At 37.4% G+C, this 17,385-nt stretch overlaps 1 protein-coding gene across 6 annotated transcripts in view; it reads right to left on the reverse strand.

Annotated features, from left to right (window-relative positions):
- GRID2 (glutamate ionotropic receptor delta type subunit 2) overlaps positions 1 to 17,385 on the reverse strand; it is a 679,709-nt gene that overhangs the window by 186,744 nt on the left and 475,580 nt on the right. For all 6 annotated transcript variants that reach the window (XR_004148251.3, XM_021550296.4, XM_021550297.4 and 3 more), the window contains one exon: positions 9,161 to 9,280. Coding sequence is in view for 5 of the 6 variants with exons in the window: in XM_021550296.4 (XP_021405971.3) it covers positions 9,161 to 9,280 (120 nt within the window). In the remaining variant the exon portion in view is untranslated. The remainder of the gene's footprint in view (positions 1 to 9,160; positions 9,281 to 17,385) is intronic.

A 17,385-nucleotide genomic window follows, 5' to 3' on the forward strand; every position in this document is an offset into this window, starting at 1 on the left:
CTAGGATACCCAAATTGCATACAAATTTGGGTGGAAATATGTGGGAACTCAAAATGTCTCTCAGACATTTTTAGAGGTTCCAGACCTTGGTCAGAAGCATTTTAGACCCTGGCAGGCAGCTGGAAACAGCTGTGATTTTGAGTTTGAGCCATGGAATGAATTACCAACTTTGGAGGTGGAACAAGCAGTCACAAAAGGTTAGATAGTATAATAAAGGTAGTTACAAAGTAGAGGGGAAATTTTTTTAGTATTGTACAGGGGGGTTTTAGCACTTGTACAGGGGGGTTTTCACTTTGTACATGGGGGTCAGAAATTCTAAGATGGAGGAAAGTGGGCTGATCCTGTTCTTCCTTCTTCTTTTTCCTTGCCTCCATGTTCTTGGTGATGTTGGCACTCACAGATTGGTTTAGAGTAGAAAAGCACTTTGTAATATAGGTAGTAGGTATTGGGGGAAAACTATAAACATGTAATACGTAATATAACATATAAAAGATAGCTGCAGCCCTGGGCGGGGGGAGAGACGAAGAAAGCAGCTGATGAGAGGATGTCAGTGTGTGTGTGTGCCTCTACCCAGGCCGCTGACCAAGCAGCCGCAGCCCAAGAAGACAATCTTATAGATAACTGGGAATAAACTGCCTTGAGACCGAACAGCTAAAGTCTGCGGAGTTTTTCTTTGGAAGCACGGGTTGGAGGAGGAATTTCACCACCATATGAGACCCCAGAGCAAGGCTGGGGTTCTCACAGAAATATGTAATTTACTAGAGATATTGTTATTATCTCTCTCTTCACATGACAAATTAGCTACAACACCCTCATTCTTTCGGATTAATGGAGGGTTAAATACACATTACTTTTTCCTACTCCTGGAAAATATATGTTTGTTCCAGTTAGAAGCATTTGCGAAATAAAGTCATTTTCATCAGATGATAGCCTTGATTGAAAACAAAGCAGCTCTAAAGAGCAAAAGACAAGCATTAAAAACTTAATTCTGAAAATAACCTGTAATTCATTGAGAGTTCACCTTAAGTAATTCCAAGTCTAGCTAAGTGTTTTATTCTATTAATTTCAAGGATGATGAACCACATTCTTGAGGCAGCACCCATTGATTATTCTCTTAAAGGTGATGAGAAGTCCCTGATGGGATTTCCAAAATCACATAGAAGCATTACTGCCTGAGAGGTCAATGAAGCATTAAGTCCATTCTTAAATAATACACAGTTCCTTCTAACATTATTCAAAATGTCATTTTTGAGGCACTTCAAAGTTTCCAAGCACTTCAGATCTCTGAAGAGAGTTACAAAGCTAATTTGCTCAGTGGAAGCATTTGAGGATAAAAATGCACAACTTGCCAGCCAGTTTTGCAGATCCACGTTCACTGGGAGGCTTTCACAGCTACTCAAGCAGAAGAAAAAGCCATATAACCATAGTTATATTAAAGGTATTTCAAAAGTGGCCTAACCAGTCATACTGAAAACTATAAAAGGTTCTGCCAATATCAAGTTCAGAAAAACAAAAGTGGTCCAACCCCTTGACCTGGTTGACTGTGAGCAGTTCGAGAGGAAAAGAGGAATCCAAAATGAAGGAAAAATATTTAATGGATCCAAATCAAGTTTTATGTGCTACATAAAACTGACCAATGTGAAAACCCATTTTTTTCTCCCAATGTAAATATTAAAAACCCACTACACAATTTCTGCTATTCAAAATTTTCCAGAACAAAAAAATAATCTCTGCTGCAAAAATGACTGAAGTTCTGTGTCATTCTTTGCCCTTATGCCCATTTTGAAGCACAGACAGGAACCTCTGTGGTTAGGCACTTGCCTAGCAGCATCAACAGAAAACAGGAGTTGCTGTTCCCAGGATTTTTTAATTATTATTAATTTTTGACTGATCTTTCTCAAGTTTCCATTGTCATAACAAGATATGAAAGGAAATATAAAAAACAGTTTGAAAGCGGAAAAATATTTCTCCTGTTCTTTGCTGTCAAGACAACTCTATTTTCTGCAGGAGATGGGTAAAATATAACCTCTTTTCCAGATGAACAGAAATTAATAAAATGCATGAAACTATATAATTTAAAGATCATAAAAAAAGATTTGTCTCTCTCTGATGAAAGCAATCAGTCAAAACAGGCAGTTCCCAATGAACTGAAAATATTTTTCAGTAAGAACAGTCTTATCAGTTTTGACAGGACTGGATATTCTGAGCAAAAGAGAGATGAGCCCATCCCTACCAAAACTGTGAGGAGAAATACTACAGATCACCAAGGTCTCAAGGGGAATTTCTGCTTGACATCAATGCTTCTCTGAAGGGTTCCATTGCATTTTCCCCTTCTTCCATCCAGCATTTTCCCTTTCTCCCCACACTGCTCCCAATGCAGAAGCATGTCTCTCTTCACTTCAGAGAGCTGCAGTTATTCAGAAGCATGAAAGGCTGTTTTTCAAAATCATCTATAGCCCTGCAAGTCACTGTTAAAGGGCCATCCCACCTGTAAGATGGAAACTGAATAAACCTGGATCTTAATTATTTGCATTGAAACTTCACAGAGAACTTATCCTTATTGTTCTAAACTGAGGAATCTGGACATCCATTAGTATTACAGCCTAAAATAATTTCTCTTTTTTACAACACACTAAACATGCTGTAGCTCAGCAGACATGGCTGACTGTTCTGGTAAGGTGGGATAACACCTGTATAATGCACTATGTTTGTCTTCAGTTTGTGGGTATTCGTTTGTAGTTTGACTTCTGGGTCATTTTGGTCATATGCTTCATCTTGGCTCTTACAGATTCCTGGTGGATGTTTGGCTTCACAGGTGAATGGGTTGAGTTGTAGCAACTCTGCTCTGCATTTATCAGAAGGATGACTTGAACCTTTGTTTTCTGTGTTCCTGGGGCAGCATCCATCAAGCTACCAAATCCAACTCTGGCTTCTTTACTTTGCACTTATTACAAATACTGAAATACTCATCTAAAGAGCCCAGGGTCAGTGCAGGCAGCTGAACAATCCAGTACCAAAAATTAGATTTCACTTGCCCCATCTGAATCAGAGTACAAAAGCTGATAAATTCTCCAAATGTTACACTACCAATTACTTTGAGTCAGTTTGCCTCCCTTTCTGCATCCTCAGATTTTAAAAGAAAATGCTTCACTTAAAAGCAGAAAGGAAATTATTTTAAGACCTTTAAATTTTTTTGAATTTAAAAATACAATCATGGATGGATATTTTAATTTCTTTTTCATGTTACACTCAAATATGCATTTGGTTTGGCTTTTCATCTAAGCAGAAGTACACTTCCAAGTAAAACACAGTTGCCTATTAACTCTAGTTTCATTGCAATGGCAATCAAATCCCCAACACTTTGCAGCCAAATTAAATTTCACTGAGATTTGACAAAAGATTTGCAGAAGCTACCAGAAAATAAAGAATCAGTCACTGTGTTCTAATCAATTTACTGCACAGCACTAAATGAAGGAAGGAAATGCTACTCTTCAGCAGGATTGCAGCAAAATTTAAGTTTTGTGCTGAACCAGAACAGCCAGTCTTGGTTGACCAACATATTTAATTACCTGTTTATCTTTAGTATTAAGTAGCTGACTTGGTTTCTAGAAGGGTGATTAAGTATTTAAAGTTGCTTTAGAAAGACTACCATGGTAGTACTGTGCCAGGTCCACCTTCTCCATCAATACTAGAGGCAAAGCAGTCAGACACAGCAACTTTTACTTCAACTCATTAGAAAATGACCATCAGTAGTGTTTCTAAATCACAAGGATCTCTCTCAGTCACATAATAAATTGCAAGTCAAGCTTCCGAAATATCTGCACAGGTCACAGCTTAAAGTACCATGTGCAGATACAAATATATTTTTAAAGTCATATTATACATTTCTAGCTTGATCTTGCTCACAAAGAGACCAGATGAATCCATAATTTACCTCAAGTAGCTTACCAAGAAGCTGACTGAGAAGGAAATACTTCATATGCTTTTGGCTTTTAAATGGTGTTAGTTAGTTAAGTATTGGCAGAGCTGTATAACTGCTTTTTCTGCCTAAGGGCAAAAAAACGGAATATGAAATAATGGATGCAGAAAATCAGTTTTAACTTTATAAGAATGGAAATCAACTTCCTGAAGATCAAAATATGTGCTTGGAACATTGCTCTGTGATGCAAGTGTAAGAAAAATAATAGTGTATTAGAAAGAAATACCACTACTGTGATCAACAAGTGTTTTCAGATGAAGTGGAAATAGCAATTATTTTAATAGAATGAAAAAATGCAAACCAGTTTTCCCATCTCTGAACAAATAGCATAACTACAAAGTGTTAACCTTTAATAGTCTGTGAAATTAACAGCTGCATGCATTGACTCCACAGGGAGTCTTCTGCCACTTGCACTGGCAGAAGCAGAGAGGAACAATTTTAGACAGGTTTCAATCCCTTTCACTCAAGATGCTTGGCACCACAGATCTCCCTTGGATCAAAATAGACAGTATTTCCTCCTTAAGACAATCAAATCAAAATGATTTAGGACTGAACCCTACAATCCTAATGGACAAATGCAGATGGCTCAAAGCATCCTGGGTTACCCTGGTGCCCCACCAAGTCTACCTGTTGCCCTGCATGCTCACAGCTCTATCCTTCCTCCAAGGCACCTCTAGCTGTCTTGAATGCAAAGGAAACCATTGACATGGACAAGCAAACAGGAATTGATTCAATAGCCTGGTACATCATCTTGCTCCCTTACTGGGAGGAAATAACCTAAAACATCTTCAGAAGAGAAGAGAAACATACAGGAGGTGGGTGTATGCTAATATGGATAGGGAGGTAAAGCACAACACATCAAGATCTTCAAATGCCCACCTGGTAAGAAAACCAGTGTGGGAACAGAAAGAAAGTCCTCTAAACATCAAATGTTGAACCAAAGCCTTTGAAGATGAGCCCATTCTGAATTACAAGGAGCACCGTAAGAAACATGAAAACTGCTTTATTTATGCAGTGCTCTTTTCTACACCACTAAGATGTAAGACAGCACTCAGAGCTATCAACTTCCTTTTGTTCATTTGTTTGTTGGATGGATATTCACGGGAATGGCAGCTTTTATTTCAGCAGTATAGATAAAAGTATTGCACTGAAATTTAAATGTCAAAGAATACATACTCAAATGTCAAATACCAACAGACAAATGCCAACAGAGAAATGTCAGAAATACACCCATGTGTCCCACTGAATATAAGTACATCTGCACAAATGCAAGCCACAGCATGATGTGTAAAAGCGAGAGTTTTTCTTCAGTTCCTTTGGGGTTGTAATACCACTGGTGTCAATAAAATCACTACCTGGCAGCAATCTGAGTGTATTACTCCAAGTACCTGGCTCTGGCAAGAAGTGCAGGTTAACTGATCTGTGGTCTGCAAGGTGATGGATAACATTTGCAGTCATGAGGGTACAAAATTGCTGTTTCAGGCAAATCCCACTCCAGGATTTTCTAACTTGTCACTAGGTGACGAAACTCAGTACAATGACCTTTCACAGGGATTCTACCACTGCTTTTCAGGTATGACAGCCCATGAAAGGTGAAAGAGGAGATGTGAACATAGTTTTTCCTAGATACATGACCTAATTTGACCAAATAAACTAAACATAAACAGGAATTCTTGGTGTATCCTAAATTATTTGCTTTTTGTTTTGAGTCCTAGGAATAATCAACGATGAATATAAGTGAACTTTGCAGAAGTGTAAATGACTCCAGAATCCAAATAGAACAGATTTCAAGCAGAATTTGGACTCTTGAGAAATTAAAATGTGTTTTAAAATCTTATTTGCTTTATTAAAATCAATTGACTGTTCCTCAGGAAAACAAAAGAGCAATTCTTTATACAATTCACTTGATGTGAATCTCTGGTCCCAATGACTTCAATAGGCCTTTTGTAATGATTTTACCCTTCATTATCTCCTATAAAAGTACTTGAAAATATGTTGATTAGGGAAGATGCATTAGCTTAGAAATTTCAGTCAGTCTGCTAATTGCAGCTGCTTCTACTAGAGTTGAGAAATAAAAATCTTAGGTAGTTCTGCAGTCAGATCACTAAATATGTGAAAATCTGAAGTGTACTTTAATTAGTGTAGTTAACAGAAATATATCTGACTCCTGTAATTAATGTGATTTGCTTCCAGAAGTAGTAGCTCATACACTGTAAAGTAAATCCTAATCCAAGATAAAAGATCTAAATTTTTGTCAAATAACAAAACCCCCTAAAAATTTTCTTCTCTGTCTCTAAAGTGAGTTTTAAGAAACCTACCTTGTTTTTTTAACTGTGATATTGACTAGAAATACTGTATAAATTTTAAATTGTTTTCTTATTCATTTTTTTTGCAAAAACTTGAAATAATTATTGGATTTTTTTTTTTTTAACTTCTGAGAATAACTATCACATTCTCACAATATATACAGAAATTTCTTTTTAAGGAAATTTTTTCCTGTACACCTCTTTTTAAAGGTTTCTCTGGATTGTTAAGTGCTGTTTAGGAAAAAAAATTGAAACTTTTGATCTGTTCTCCTCTGGACCCATTCTTCTTTTTAAACAGCTGCAGTGCATAAGAAAACTCTACAGAGAAGCATTTACTATCTCTTTCAAGAGGAAAATTTTCTTGTAATATCTATATTCAATTTTAAATGCTTATCTTGGTGAATGCAAAAAGCTCATACTTTTAGTATCTTAATTTTAAACTTTGCTTTTCTCCTCAACAGGGTTGTATGATGCTAGAGTTTGATCTTCTAATTATAGTCAGAGCAAAGCTCTGTTCTCTTTGACCAACTTCACATCCATTTCTCTCCAAAGACAGTGACTTTCTCTTTGTTCTTGAACTATCATAAAGAGTAAACAAGGAAGGTTCAAAAAACCTGTTTGTATTACCCCACTGTATTACACAAGTTAGGTGTGCCCACAGTCATTAGTATCTGTTTTAAAATCAAATTCTACTACAGCTTAAGTTAATACTACAATTCTAAAATACACCATCAAAAAAGAGTTAGAACAGCCAGGAATTTTTTTGTATTTCTATATTTCCAAGATCTTTCCGTGAGTCTCTCTTTTGTTGCTATCATGCTGGCATGGTAGTGTGGAGGAAGGTTTTAGAAAGGCCTTGGGAATGGTAAACTGAGGAAAAGGATACATTGATGTATGCCCCATTGTTTTAGAAAGGCCTTGGGAATGGTAAACTGAGGGAAAAGATACATTTATGTATGCTCCACTGTTTCGGGAAAGTCCTGCTTCAGCACTCCTCTGTAGACCCCTTTCTCTCCACCCCTGAGCAGTTCCCATTGGACCTGGCCCCTGGGGTGGTTCTGATGTGCCTTAGCTGGACAGTGTCTCCATTGTTTAGACCTTATCTCTTATTTTGCTGTATAAAAACTGTATCTGGGCAATAGCCCGGGGCCTTTGGTCCCTGCTATGGTTCAAGCAATACAATCTCTCTGGACAAGCATACCATTGGTCTCTCTGGGTCTCTTAATCTCGAATCCTAGCGGCGACCGAGGCAACGCTGCTGCTCGGACCGTGCTAACCCAGCCGCTGCCCGGTAAGCCCAGGGCAGCGGGACCGCGGAAAACCCCGGCCCCAAGAGGGGACAGCTAGCCGGAGGGTCCCGGGGGGCCGGGGAGGGACGGGGGACAGCAGCAAGGAACCCCCGAAAGCAACACTCTTCTATCTTTTTGGGAATGAAAGAACACAACTCAGCACTTCACTCAGACATTCACCTAGACAGGCCTGAAGTCAAAAAGCCCCAGTCAAAGTCAACCAAATAAATTAAATAAAGAGACACAGATTTGTCTTAGGATGGCAGCTCTAAAGAATAAATAGCTCCTCAGTGCATAGCGCAGAAAATAAATCAAAATATGTTGAAACAGACAGAATTTAAGGGAATAAGGAGTTATCCAACATTCTGGTTTCCAAAGACTCTCTGTGAGTACCTCCATCATCTCTGTAAGGTACCTCTAAATATCAACCAGATCCAGCTCTTTCTGACGCATCTGTCAGGACCTCTGCTCAAGGTGACATAACTACAGGCCCATGTGTACATTAGAATATTGACAAGAGATGAAAAAACACAAACAGAATAACAATTATGATGAATAGTGGAGGAAAAAGTTCAGTTTTTAGAAAATTTAGACTTCTTAGTTACCACTTCCTTCTTTCAGAGTACTTATCTGTTGCTCGAGAAGGTATGCAGACAAATGATGCCCTTCATCATGAAGTGACACTGACACATGGACCCAGTTTACATATATTAAGAAAATTCAATTCCTTTCAATCACTTCATGTTCCTCCCATACAAAACCCAGTATTATGTGATATACTTCATGAAGAGGTCTTGGTGTTTTTCAGGAAGTCTGTCTTTGAAGGAGAGTTGCTCCTGGAAAAGCCTATTAGCATTTTGTTTACCTGTCAAGTGCCATATGATTTTTGCCATACCAGATGAGCAGTTGTTCAAAGTTAAGGATATTAATTGCAAATAGAGAGATGTTTCCACCATTAGTCACACAGGACTTAAATTTAGTTTTAAACTGGCAAAACTCAAACACCAAGAAAGAGTAATTCTTCTGGACATATACGCCATTTTCTGTAGCAACCCAAGTCCAAGTCTTTGGACTGTGTCTGGCAGCTGAATGCATAACATTAATTTATTCTGTAAAAGTTAACTCCTTTTAAAATACCATGTATTTATTTCATGAAGAAGCTATAGAAATTTTATCTTTTCTACAAGAGAATTTCTCTTTCCATAGCTATGAATTTTAATCATATAGCAGGTGGAGCATCCCACTTTGACCAAGTATGAGGGACCAATCTGGATGCTCTAAACATAATTCAATGTACGATTTGCTATTTTGTACAGGGGTTGTAAGGGTTAAAATCAACAGCTTTCACTGCTCTTTTGGGAGAGTCCATCAGCAGCTTAACACATTCTGCATTACCAATGGTATCTTCATTAGCACAACCTGCTCCAAGACCTATTTGAAATAATGAAATAGATGAGTATCAAAAAGTTCAAAGCTTTTCTCCTATGTCTTACTCCTTTAACAACACAGAACACCATGTTATCTGCCATGGAAGACAAGAAAGGTTTTGAAAAAAAACAGTAATATTTGAATATATGTAGCCTTACCTTGCGGATGCCCCTGCCAAGATCTTCTCCATAGTTTGTCCCCAAAATTTCAAAATGCACATTGGGATTCCCCCCATTTTCTGCAAATTCCAATTCTCCAGTCAAGCCATTCACTCCACCCTATTGGAAAAAAAAGGGAAAATCAACTGAAAATTTCTAAGTGGGTAATTGTAACAGCCTTTTGTTTCTCAAAGGCCTTCATGTGCTAACTATGCAGAATATATAGGTAACTACTAGAAGTAGGATAGTTTTCCAAAGACCATGGTTCACTAAAAATTCTGAAGCTTAAATTATTCCTGCATCATAATGAAGTTCTTCACAGAAGACTTAAACTCAGCAAAGCTAAGCAGATGCAATACTAGCAATAGTCTCTCTCTTAGTGTATTTGCACTCCAGTTTTTGTTCTTGGACCCATCAGCATGTATGCATTGACACTTTAATGCCAACAAATTTAGAAAAAAAAGTAGCTTTTTTGCAAAGTAGTTTAGTGAAAGAAAAACTAAACACAAATACATAGAAAAAATTGCACAAAAATTAGTTATGTTTGTTGATCTTTTTCCCCTCAAATGTTTCTCCTCCATGAAAGATTTCCCCATGAGGGCTGGATGAGGTTTAAATGAAGTTGCTTGCTTTTTGAGCTCAACATATATGAGCTGCACAAATGAAGAAGAGATTCATTCAAGGTTTAGCTGAATGCAGTGATTTTTCTTTTTCCTCCCAATTATCCTTTACTAAAAGTACATGACATGGGCAACAACGCAGTATCACTTTAAGCTTGTTTTAAGGTTTTTATAGTTTTGCTGGAAGGGGTTAAAATACTAGAGATGAAACACTGGAGTGAATAATCCCCACAAATAATTAGAGTTGAAAGGGCTACACATGCCACAGCCATACAAAATCTATTTCAGAGTTAATTCAACATGACACACATTTCATCTTTGTATAAGAACTATGATGACCTGAACTATAAAATCAACAGAGCCATGTGAAATGCTGATAATGAAAACCTTTACTCTTCAAAAATTTCTTCAGTTTACAGATTGAGGGAAAATTTGATGTTTAGGCCTCGCTCTCAAAAAAACCCCAAGTGAACTTGTAAAAAATATTTTAAGAATGCACAAAAAAAAAAAAAAATCTGCCTCTGCTGTAAAACCCTATGAAATGCAGAGTTTTTCCCCAGAACATAAGGCAATAACTTTGCAGTTGTGATTGCTGTTTTACTCAGTAACTTTTCTATTTAAACTGAAAAAACTTGCAATATAAACTACCTAGCTAAGCACATGAGCCTTGCTGAATCATGATATTGAAAACTCTATTCTTACATCTTCAGTCTGGACAAAATCCAGGAAGGTATACAAAATTTGCATCTCCATTGCAGATTGCTGTGAAATAACAGAATGTTCTCCTACTTTTATAAAACACTACTGTGATTATAACAGAAGTAATGAAATTAATCATTGAGATGATACTTTTAGAATTTACTAGATTACTAGAAACTAGCACTTTCAGGGAATAATACATAAATAACGATATATTAAAATAATAATATAACTATTACAATAATACAATTATTTATGAGTGCCATTTACAGTTAAAACTAATAATTATTTTGTGTAGTGCATATACATATTTCATGATTTTAAAAGATATTTTTCCATAATATTTTCTTTCTATGGTATTTACTTCTTTTATTCTGTACTAGAACAAAAATAAATTTAAAAAAGAAAACAAAAAAGCCAATATCCTGATTAAGTGTACATCTAAACAGACATTTGCAGGAAGACCGGCAATTGCAAACCAGACAATTTCAACAAATGTTGTGCTTAGAAAGACACTCTGATTACTTTTTGACTACCATCCTGCAATAACCAGACCTTTGTGGCTCTTAGATTGGGGTTTGTACACCTCTGGCTGGTTCAGAGTAAAGACAGTGAACTTGTGTTTACCCACAAAATCACTTGAAGATATCCTTTGGTAAATAACCAAGTTACACAAATATAAACCTTTTTCTCTAACTTTTTGACTTTATCCTACTCATAGACCAGAAGCAGAAACCTACTCCATATACCTGTTCTCTCATACATTCTTATCTATTTTTTTGAATACCTAAGGCACAGTTTCACAGAATATGGAGAAATGCCTGTGAAGTGGCAGAGAACTGTAAGAATTGGGATATCCAGCTGATTGCTCAAAGCCTCCATCTGAACAGCTTACCAGATACTGATTTGGTTATATTATACTTGTTATTTCCTATATTGCTTCCTAAAACTTTCCCTCACACTGGTTAATAAACCTATGGGTCTGAGGTAGGTAAAGTCTGAAAATTAATTAAACTGTTATAGCTTGGCCTGAGCAGCACCATGGTTTCAAGTGAGCCATAAGCAGGACCTGGAAAAAGAAAGGGAAAACTTCAGAGCAAAGTGGGAAAAGAAAGGAAATATTCAACAAAAAAACCATTACAATCTCTTCACACAGATGCTTTGTACAGCAGAAAATAGAAAGGAAGAATACAGGATTTTTAATCTAGAAAATTTAAGTGACTTTCTTTTCCAGACTGAGACCAGTCCCAATACTTTAAGGAGCCTGGAGATAAAATGTAAATGTTTTTTTTGGGACTTTAGATAGTAATATAAAATGTTAGCAAACTTTAAAAATTATTTTTATAACCTTTGTCCTTATTTGAGTAAATAGGATTAAAAGTAATTAAAATAATCATTTAACCTCAAATATACTTGAAGTAATTGATCAATTTCTTTAGAAAACACAGAATTCTTTGGAAATATGTCCCCTTACATACAGTACAGGTTAACAGAATTATCTAAGATGTTTTGGAATTTGATCTCAATCCAGAAATCTTGTATAAGTTTGTTTAACTTGATTTTTCAGCGGCTGCAATTGTCAGAGCAAGATACAAACTCCAGGTCCATCAGCTTTATTTGTTTGGAATCGAATCTTTGCTACAGTAGATAAATTAGAAATAACATTGCTGTGGTCATCTACCATTCTTTGAAAACTTTACATTAAAGAATGTCTCAATCAGAGCTTCCTCTTCTAGACTGTGTAGATATGAAAACAGGAGCTCCCGTTAGAATGGGGATGCTGCCAGCTTGGGGAGGCAAGAGGCAGAAAGACAAAACAGCAAAGAACCACCTGTATAATAGAAACACTACTAGATTTATAGCAAATTTCTTGGAGGTCTTGGTTTCTCCTCCCTGTCTGGGACTGATCTTGTTGGACCTGCAGGCCGTGCAATCCTGTTATTGCTCTCTACTGCTCCTCATTGTCCCACACAGCCTTTCCACAAGGCTCACGCAACTCTGGGTGTTGCTTAAGGCTGACAGAGGGGAGCAGGATATCACCTGGGAAGATTTTCAAGATGCTGCTCCAATTTTTGTGAGTAGCTTTCCACAGTATGGATCTGTCTGAACCACTTGATTTACAGCGCGTGTTTTATCCCTGTGCTAGTACATCATGGAAGGGGATCACGGAGGAAATGACCATCTGTATGACAGCTACTGATGGAGCAACTTCCTGATGAGATTTTACCAAATCATTTTAGTGGTAATCATGATAGCCATGATTACCACTAAAGAAGAGTAAAAGAAAATTTTCATTCCATTTAACTCACAGAAACAATGCTATTTGGGGAAGAATGAAGACATATTTGTTATCTACCTTCTCAAATTCTTCTGAGGTTCAGCTGTGACCATGCAATTTCCTGACACACATGAAACTGAAGAGTGAAATGTCAGTTGCTAGGCCAAAAATGTTTTACTTATGATTCTGATCACTGCTCTGGGTTTTGCAGGGCTGTTATAAAGCTTGGCTATGTAATTAAAGCCTACTTGAGTCCCATCTAGACTGGCAAGATAAACTACAGTTTATATATGCTCAGGCACTATTATACTGTAAGTCCCTGAAGAAAGCACTTTTTACCTAGCAGTCAGGACCTCACTTGGGAATGTCAGCTTGCCAATCACCAGCTATAAAATATTGTACTTGCCCTCAGCTTCTGTTCAAATGTCCTCTTTTTTCTTCAGGTACCAGTTATTTTGCAATTTAGGATAAAAAATAGGCTATATCCTGCTATAGGCAGGAAAAAAATGCTATAATCAGTAAATATACATTTCACATTTTATTCTTTAAAAAGTCTGATTCTGAGAACATTGTTGAGTTTTCAACTAGCACAATCCAGTCTACTACCCAAAAAACAACCTGCTTTTTTGCATGTCACCACCGAGTGTCACTGAGATTTCTGAGACCAGAGCTAGTTGACAATTCCACCTATGATTCATGAAACAGCAAGAGGTACCACTCATTTTCCAGAAAGGATCAGCCTCTGTGTTACTGCTAGCACTAAAACTTTGCTGTTAGTGAGCTAAACAAATGTGACTGGGAAGTGCCCCGAGACATGTGAGAAAAGGCATATGCAGAAACTTGATGCCATCTTGCTGATTTGATCCTCCCTATAATCCTACTTATATTTATTCCCAGGCTACTCGGGAAGATTAATTTTTCCCAAAAAAGAAATATTTTCTTGTGATACTTATTCCTTCAACTGTGAAATAGCTTTACTGAGAAATAAACAAGTGAGCATATATTTAGGGGTAGCTCCTATTACAAAAGTGAATTTAAACTAATTGCTGGAGCTGGCCAAATTAATTAGAAGGATTGTATTTCCTGATGAATTTAACTGTTTATTCAGTTCCAGAATGAGCAGGAGCAGATATTAGATTTAAAGAATTGTGGTGGGCTTAAAATGTTTTCTTTAGGCTTTGTCCAATCAGCTGAATTCACAAAGAAAAAAACTTCTTTTGTAGATGTGTGGAGTTGCGTTATTTGTATGTTTTATTATCCCTGTATTATGTATCGGTTTATTCCTTTGTACCCCCGTGTGCAACTTGGTTTATCCCCAGTTTTCCCGCCTTGTCCTCCCTTCCCGCCTTCCCAGTATCTATCCATCACCCTGAAAGAGGCATTTTACCCCCCCCCGGGTGCCTTGTCTATCACTCGGTGCCCCTTCCCATCCATCCAGAAGCTTCTACTCAGGGCACCGGGTGATTGGGCGAGGACCTGGGGCTCCCCCCATATCCTTCCCCCATTGGACCCCACCATATCCCCCCATCCCGGAGCCACCCCCAAACCCTATCCCCATTGGTCGTTGGATACCCCTCCCTTACAGTTTATAAGCCAGTGCAAGCACCTTGTGCTTGTTCCTGTTGGCTGGCATCGTTCTAGGACATTTGGCCCCGTTGGGCTACAATAAACTCGCACTTAGCCCCCAGCAGGATCCGCTCTTCATTTACCACCGCGAGGCTTGCTAGCGCTGCCCGGAACCCACAAAGGCACTCTCCAAACCCCAGCTGGGAGCGGCGGAGGGTGCCTCAATCGCCCGCCCTCGCCCCACAAGAGCTAGCCGGGGCTGAGACAAAGGGAACCGGGGCGGGAGCGCGGCATAGATGTTTGTAGAAATAGTGATGCATGAGCCAAATGCTCAGCAGTGAAAAGTAACAAATGACAATAAGGAATGATTTAGACTGCTTTTTTTACAATTTTAGGAAATGTTGGAAACTAATTTCCTCTCATTGCCCACTGCCCTTTACTAGCTCATTAACTAAAAAGAAACCAGTTTATTTACCACTGTAAATGGGGTAACAAATTTGGGCTAACAAATTTAACAATTGCTGCTGTAGGTTTAATATCAGCATTCCTTTCTCTTACCTTCTTCAATGAGTAGCTTAATAAAGATTTCCCACCTCTTTTCTTATTTCCCCCTCAGAAATGAAAGAAGGGTCTCCCTCTGCAGCTAAAACACTACCAGATATTCCTGTTTCTCAATCTTTTCAGAAAAATTCTCAACTCTTTTCCCCTTCAAAACCGTAAATACTTGAGTATAATTTGACTCCTAGTGAAGCTACACTGTGAGGAGGGACAACCAGAGACCAGATGATTATTTCAGCTCTCCAATACAGATCAACATGAAGGGTGAATTAAGATGTTGCAGAGGATGGAAGTTCTTTTTCCAGGAGTATTTAAGAAATCTGCAAATGTAGTTTCACCCTGAATTATATCAGTATCTTACTATGATATGGTGATTTCAAAATGAAAATGAGAAACTTTTAATTTGGAAACTATTTAAATACCACTTGGTAACTTTCATCTGTTTTCTTTCAAAATTAAAACTGTTACACTTTAAAAAAAAAAGAATTCAGTTGATTTTAGAGGATTCTCCAGGACAATAGGAGAGAAAAGAAGTTTAAAGAATAAGGCAAGATGGGAAAGAGAAGAATTCTCTGAAAGAGATATTAATTGGGAGCTTTTTTTCCCTTCATTACTTTTGGATTTTATTGTTTTTCTGATACATCATCAGGCATTCATTAGTGCCAAATTTGTAATTTCAAAAGTACACAACTGTGATCCCAAGATTTTCTAAATAAGTGCATTAGTGAAAGAAAAGAGAAAGTGAGGCACAAAACTAAAGCAGAATTCCTGGTTTTGTCCAATTCCACCTCTCAGCTGCAATCTTTAGCTTTCCTCTGCCTATGAATTGAAATGCTACTGACATCCACACAGAGGAAAATTTCTGTATTTCATTTGGATTAAATTTTTACTTTCAATTTTAGCACATCACTTCTAGAAATTAATTTTTAATTTCTGTCAGCACAATGCAATGTAAGGAGTATTTGGGTTATTCGATTTACACCAATAAAATAGTTTCTTATCAAAGCTATCTAACTGAAATAGCAGAGAAATGCAAAAGTGACAGGACAGAAGCATGGTTAGCTGCACAGATCAGGAATTTCTTTGGCATTTGATTCAGTTTTAGCAAGCTAACAACAACTCTGGAATTTACACTTGCTCCTGCCGTTTTGAATGCTTTCATAATTCTCCTGGCCATTTAAATGGAAAAGTGTGCAACAGTATTTACAAAATCCAAGGCAAGAAGAGAACCAGACTTGCCTGAATCATAGGTCAAAATACATGGGACTCCGCATGTGAATTGGAAATTGCTATGATAGGTTAAGAGCAATTCAGTTTGGAGTCCCTTAAAGACCTATCCTACCCCTGAATAAGAAATGTATCCTGGATTATTCTTGCAGTCTCATGAATTCAAACTGTTAGAATGGAAAGTGGAAAAAGATACTAAGGAAATCCTTGAACTATCATTTTGGAGGTAATGCAGACCTGGGACTGGGTAAAATATAAGCGTTCAAAGGAGTCATATATTTTGCCTGCATCTTCATAATTTCTTGTAGAGATAAATACCTAATGCAGAATAGCAACTTCTCAAGACAACATTATATTTTAAATTATTTTTATGTCCTGTGGTGAAAGTAATAAACAAAACACCATTTTATTTTTTTTTACTGTCCTTTTTTTCCTTCTGCATTTACAACACCAACACTTTAAATATAAGTATGCATTACCAGGAAGTTTATACAGAGCTATGAGGAGGCAGTTTTATGAAAGACATCAATAACATAAAGAAAATGAGGCAAAAACTTACAGGGAATGGCAAACTCTCAGCCTATTTGTATTGACTAAATATTGACCTGGAAGGCTGCAATATTTCCGTAAGTATATGGAGGCTGTACACATAATGAAGAAAGGAAATAACTAAGAGAAATTATCTTTAAAACTGAAGAAGAGGAAAAGCATCTTGGAGAAGGTCGGAAATAAAAATCATAGGGAAGCAGTGACTTTGGATAAAGCTGTATCGGACTTACACTTTATAGTTGAGACAGCCACAATACACAGTTTCACACCACTTCAGAAGGCTTCAAGCATCTGCCCTTTATTTCTCTTGAGTGCAATCTTTTATATCCTTCATCTTACATGCATTGCACCTGCGTGCCCTCTGTATTCCTTTGTGACTGGTCCGTGCACCCGGGCACTCCAGGTCTCATTACCTTCAATGCTGTTCACCTTCTTTTCACAGCTCCAGCCCATTGGGTATAAGGTTCAATAGCAGCTCCATTCCCAATTACCACAAACTGTGTGGCCACAATTCCCCTTTTTGTCCTTTTAAAGAAATGCCATGTTTACCATCTCTCTACAGGTACCTTATAGAAGAAATAGCAAATGTGGTATAAGTATCTCCTGTGTAGGCTCTACTAACTCTGGAATGTATCTGTGTACTGACCTTAATTCACTCCCTAAACTTATATTACATGTAGTTGTACAACTTTATAAGGTAACACACAAGAATAACAACTGTATAATTC

The sequence above is a fragment of the Lonchura striata genome, chromosome 4, assembly GCF_050655825.1.
Source record: "Lonchura striata isolate lonStrDom1 chromosome 4, ASM5065582v1, whole genome shotgun sequence".
NCBI classification, from domain to species: domain Eukaryota; kingdom Metazoa; phylum Chordata; class Aves; order Passeriformes; family Estrildidae; genus Lonchura; species Lonchura striata.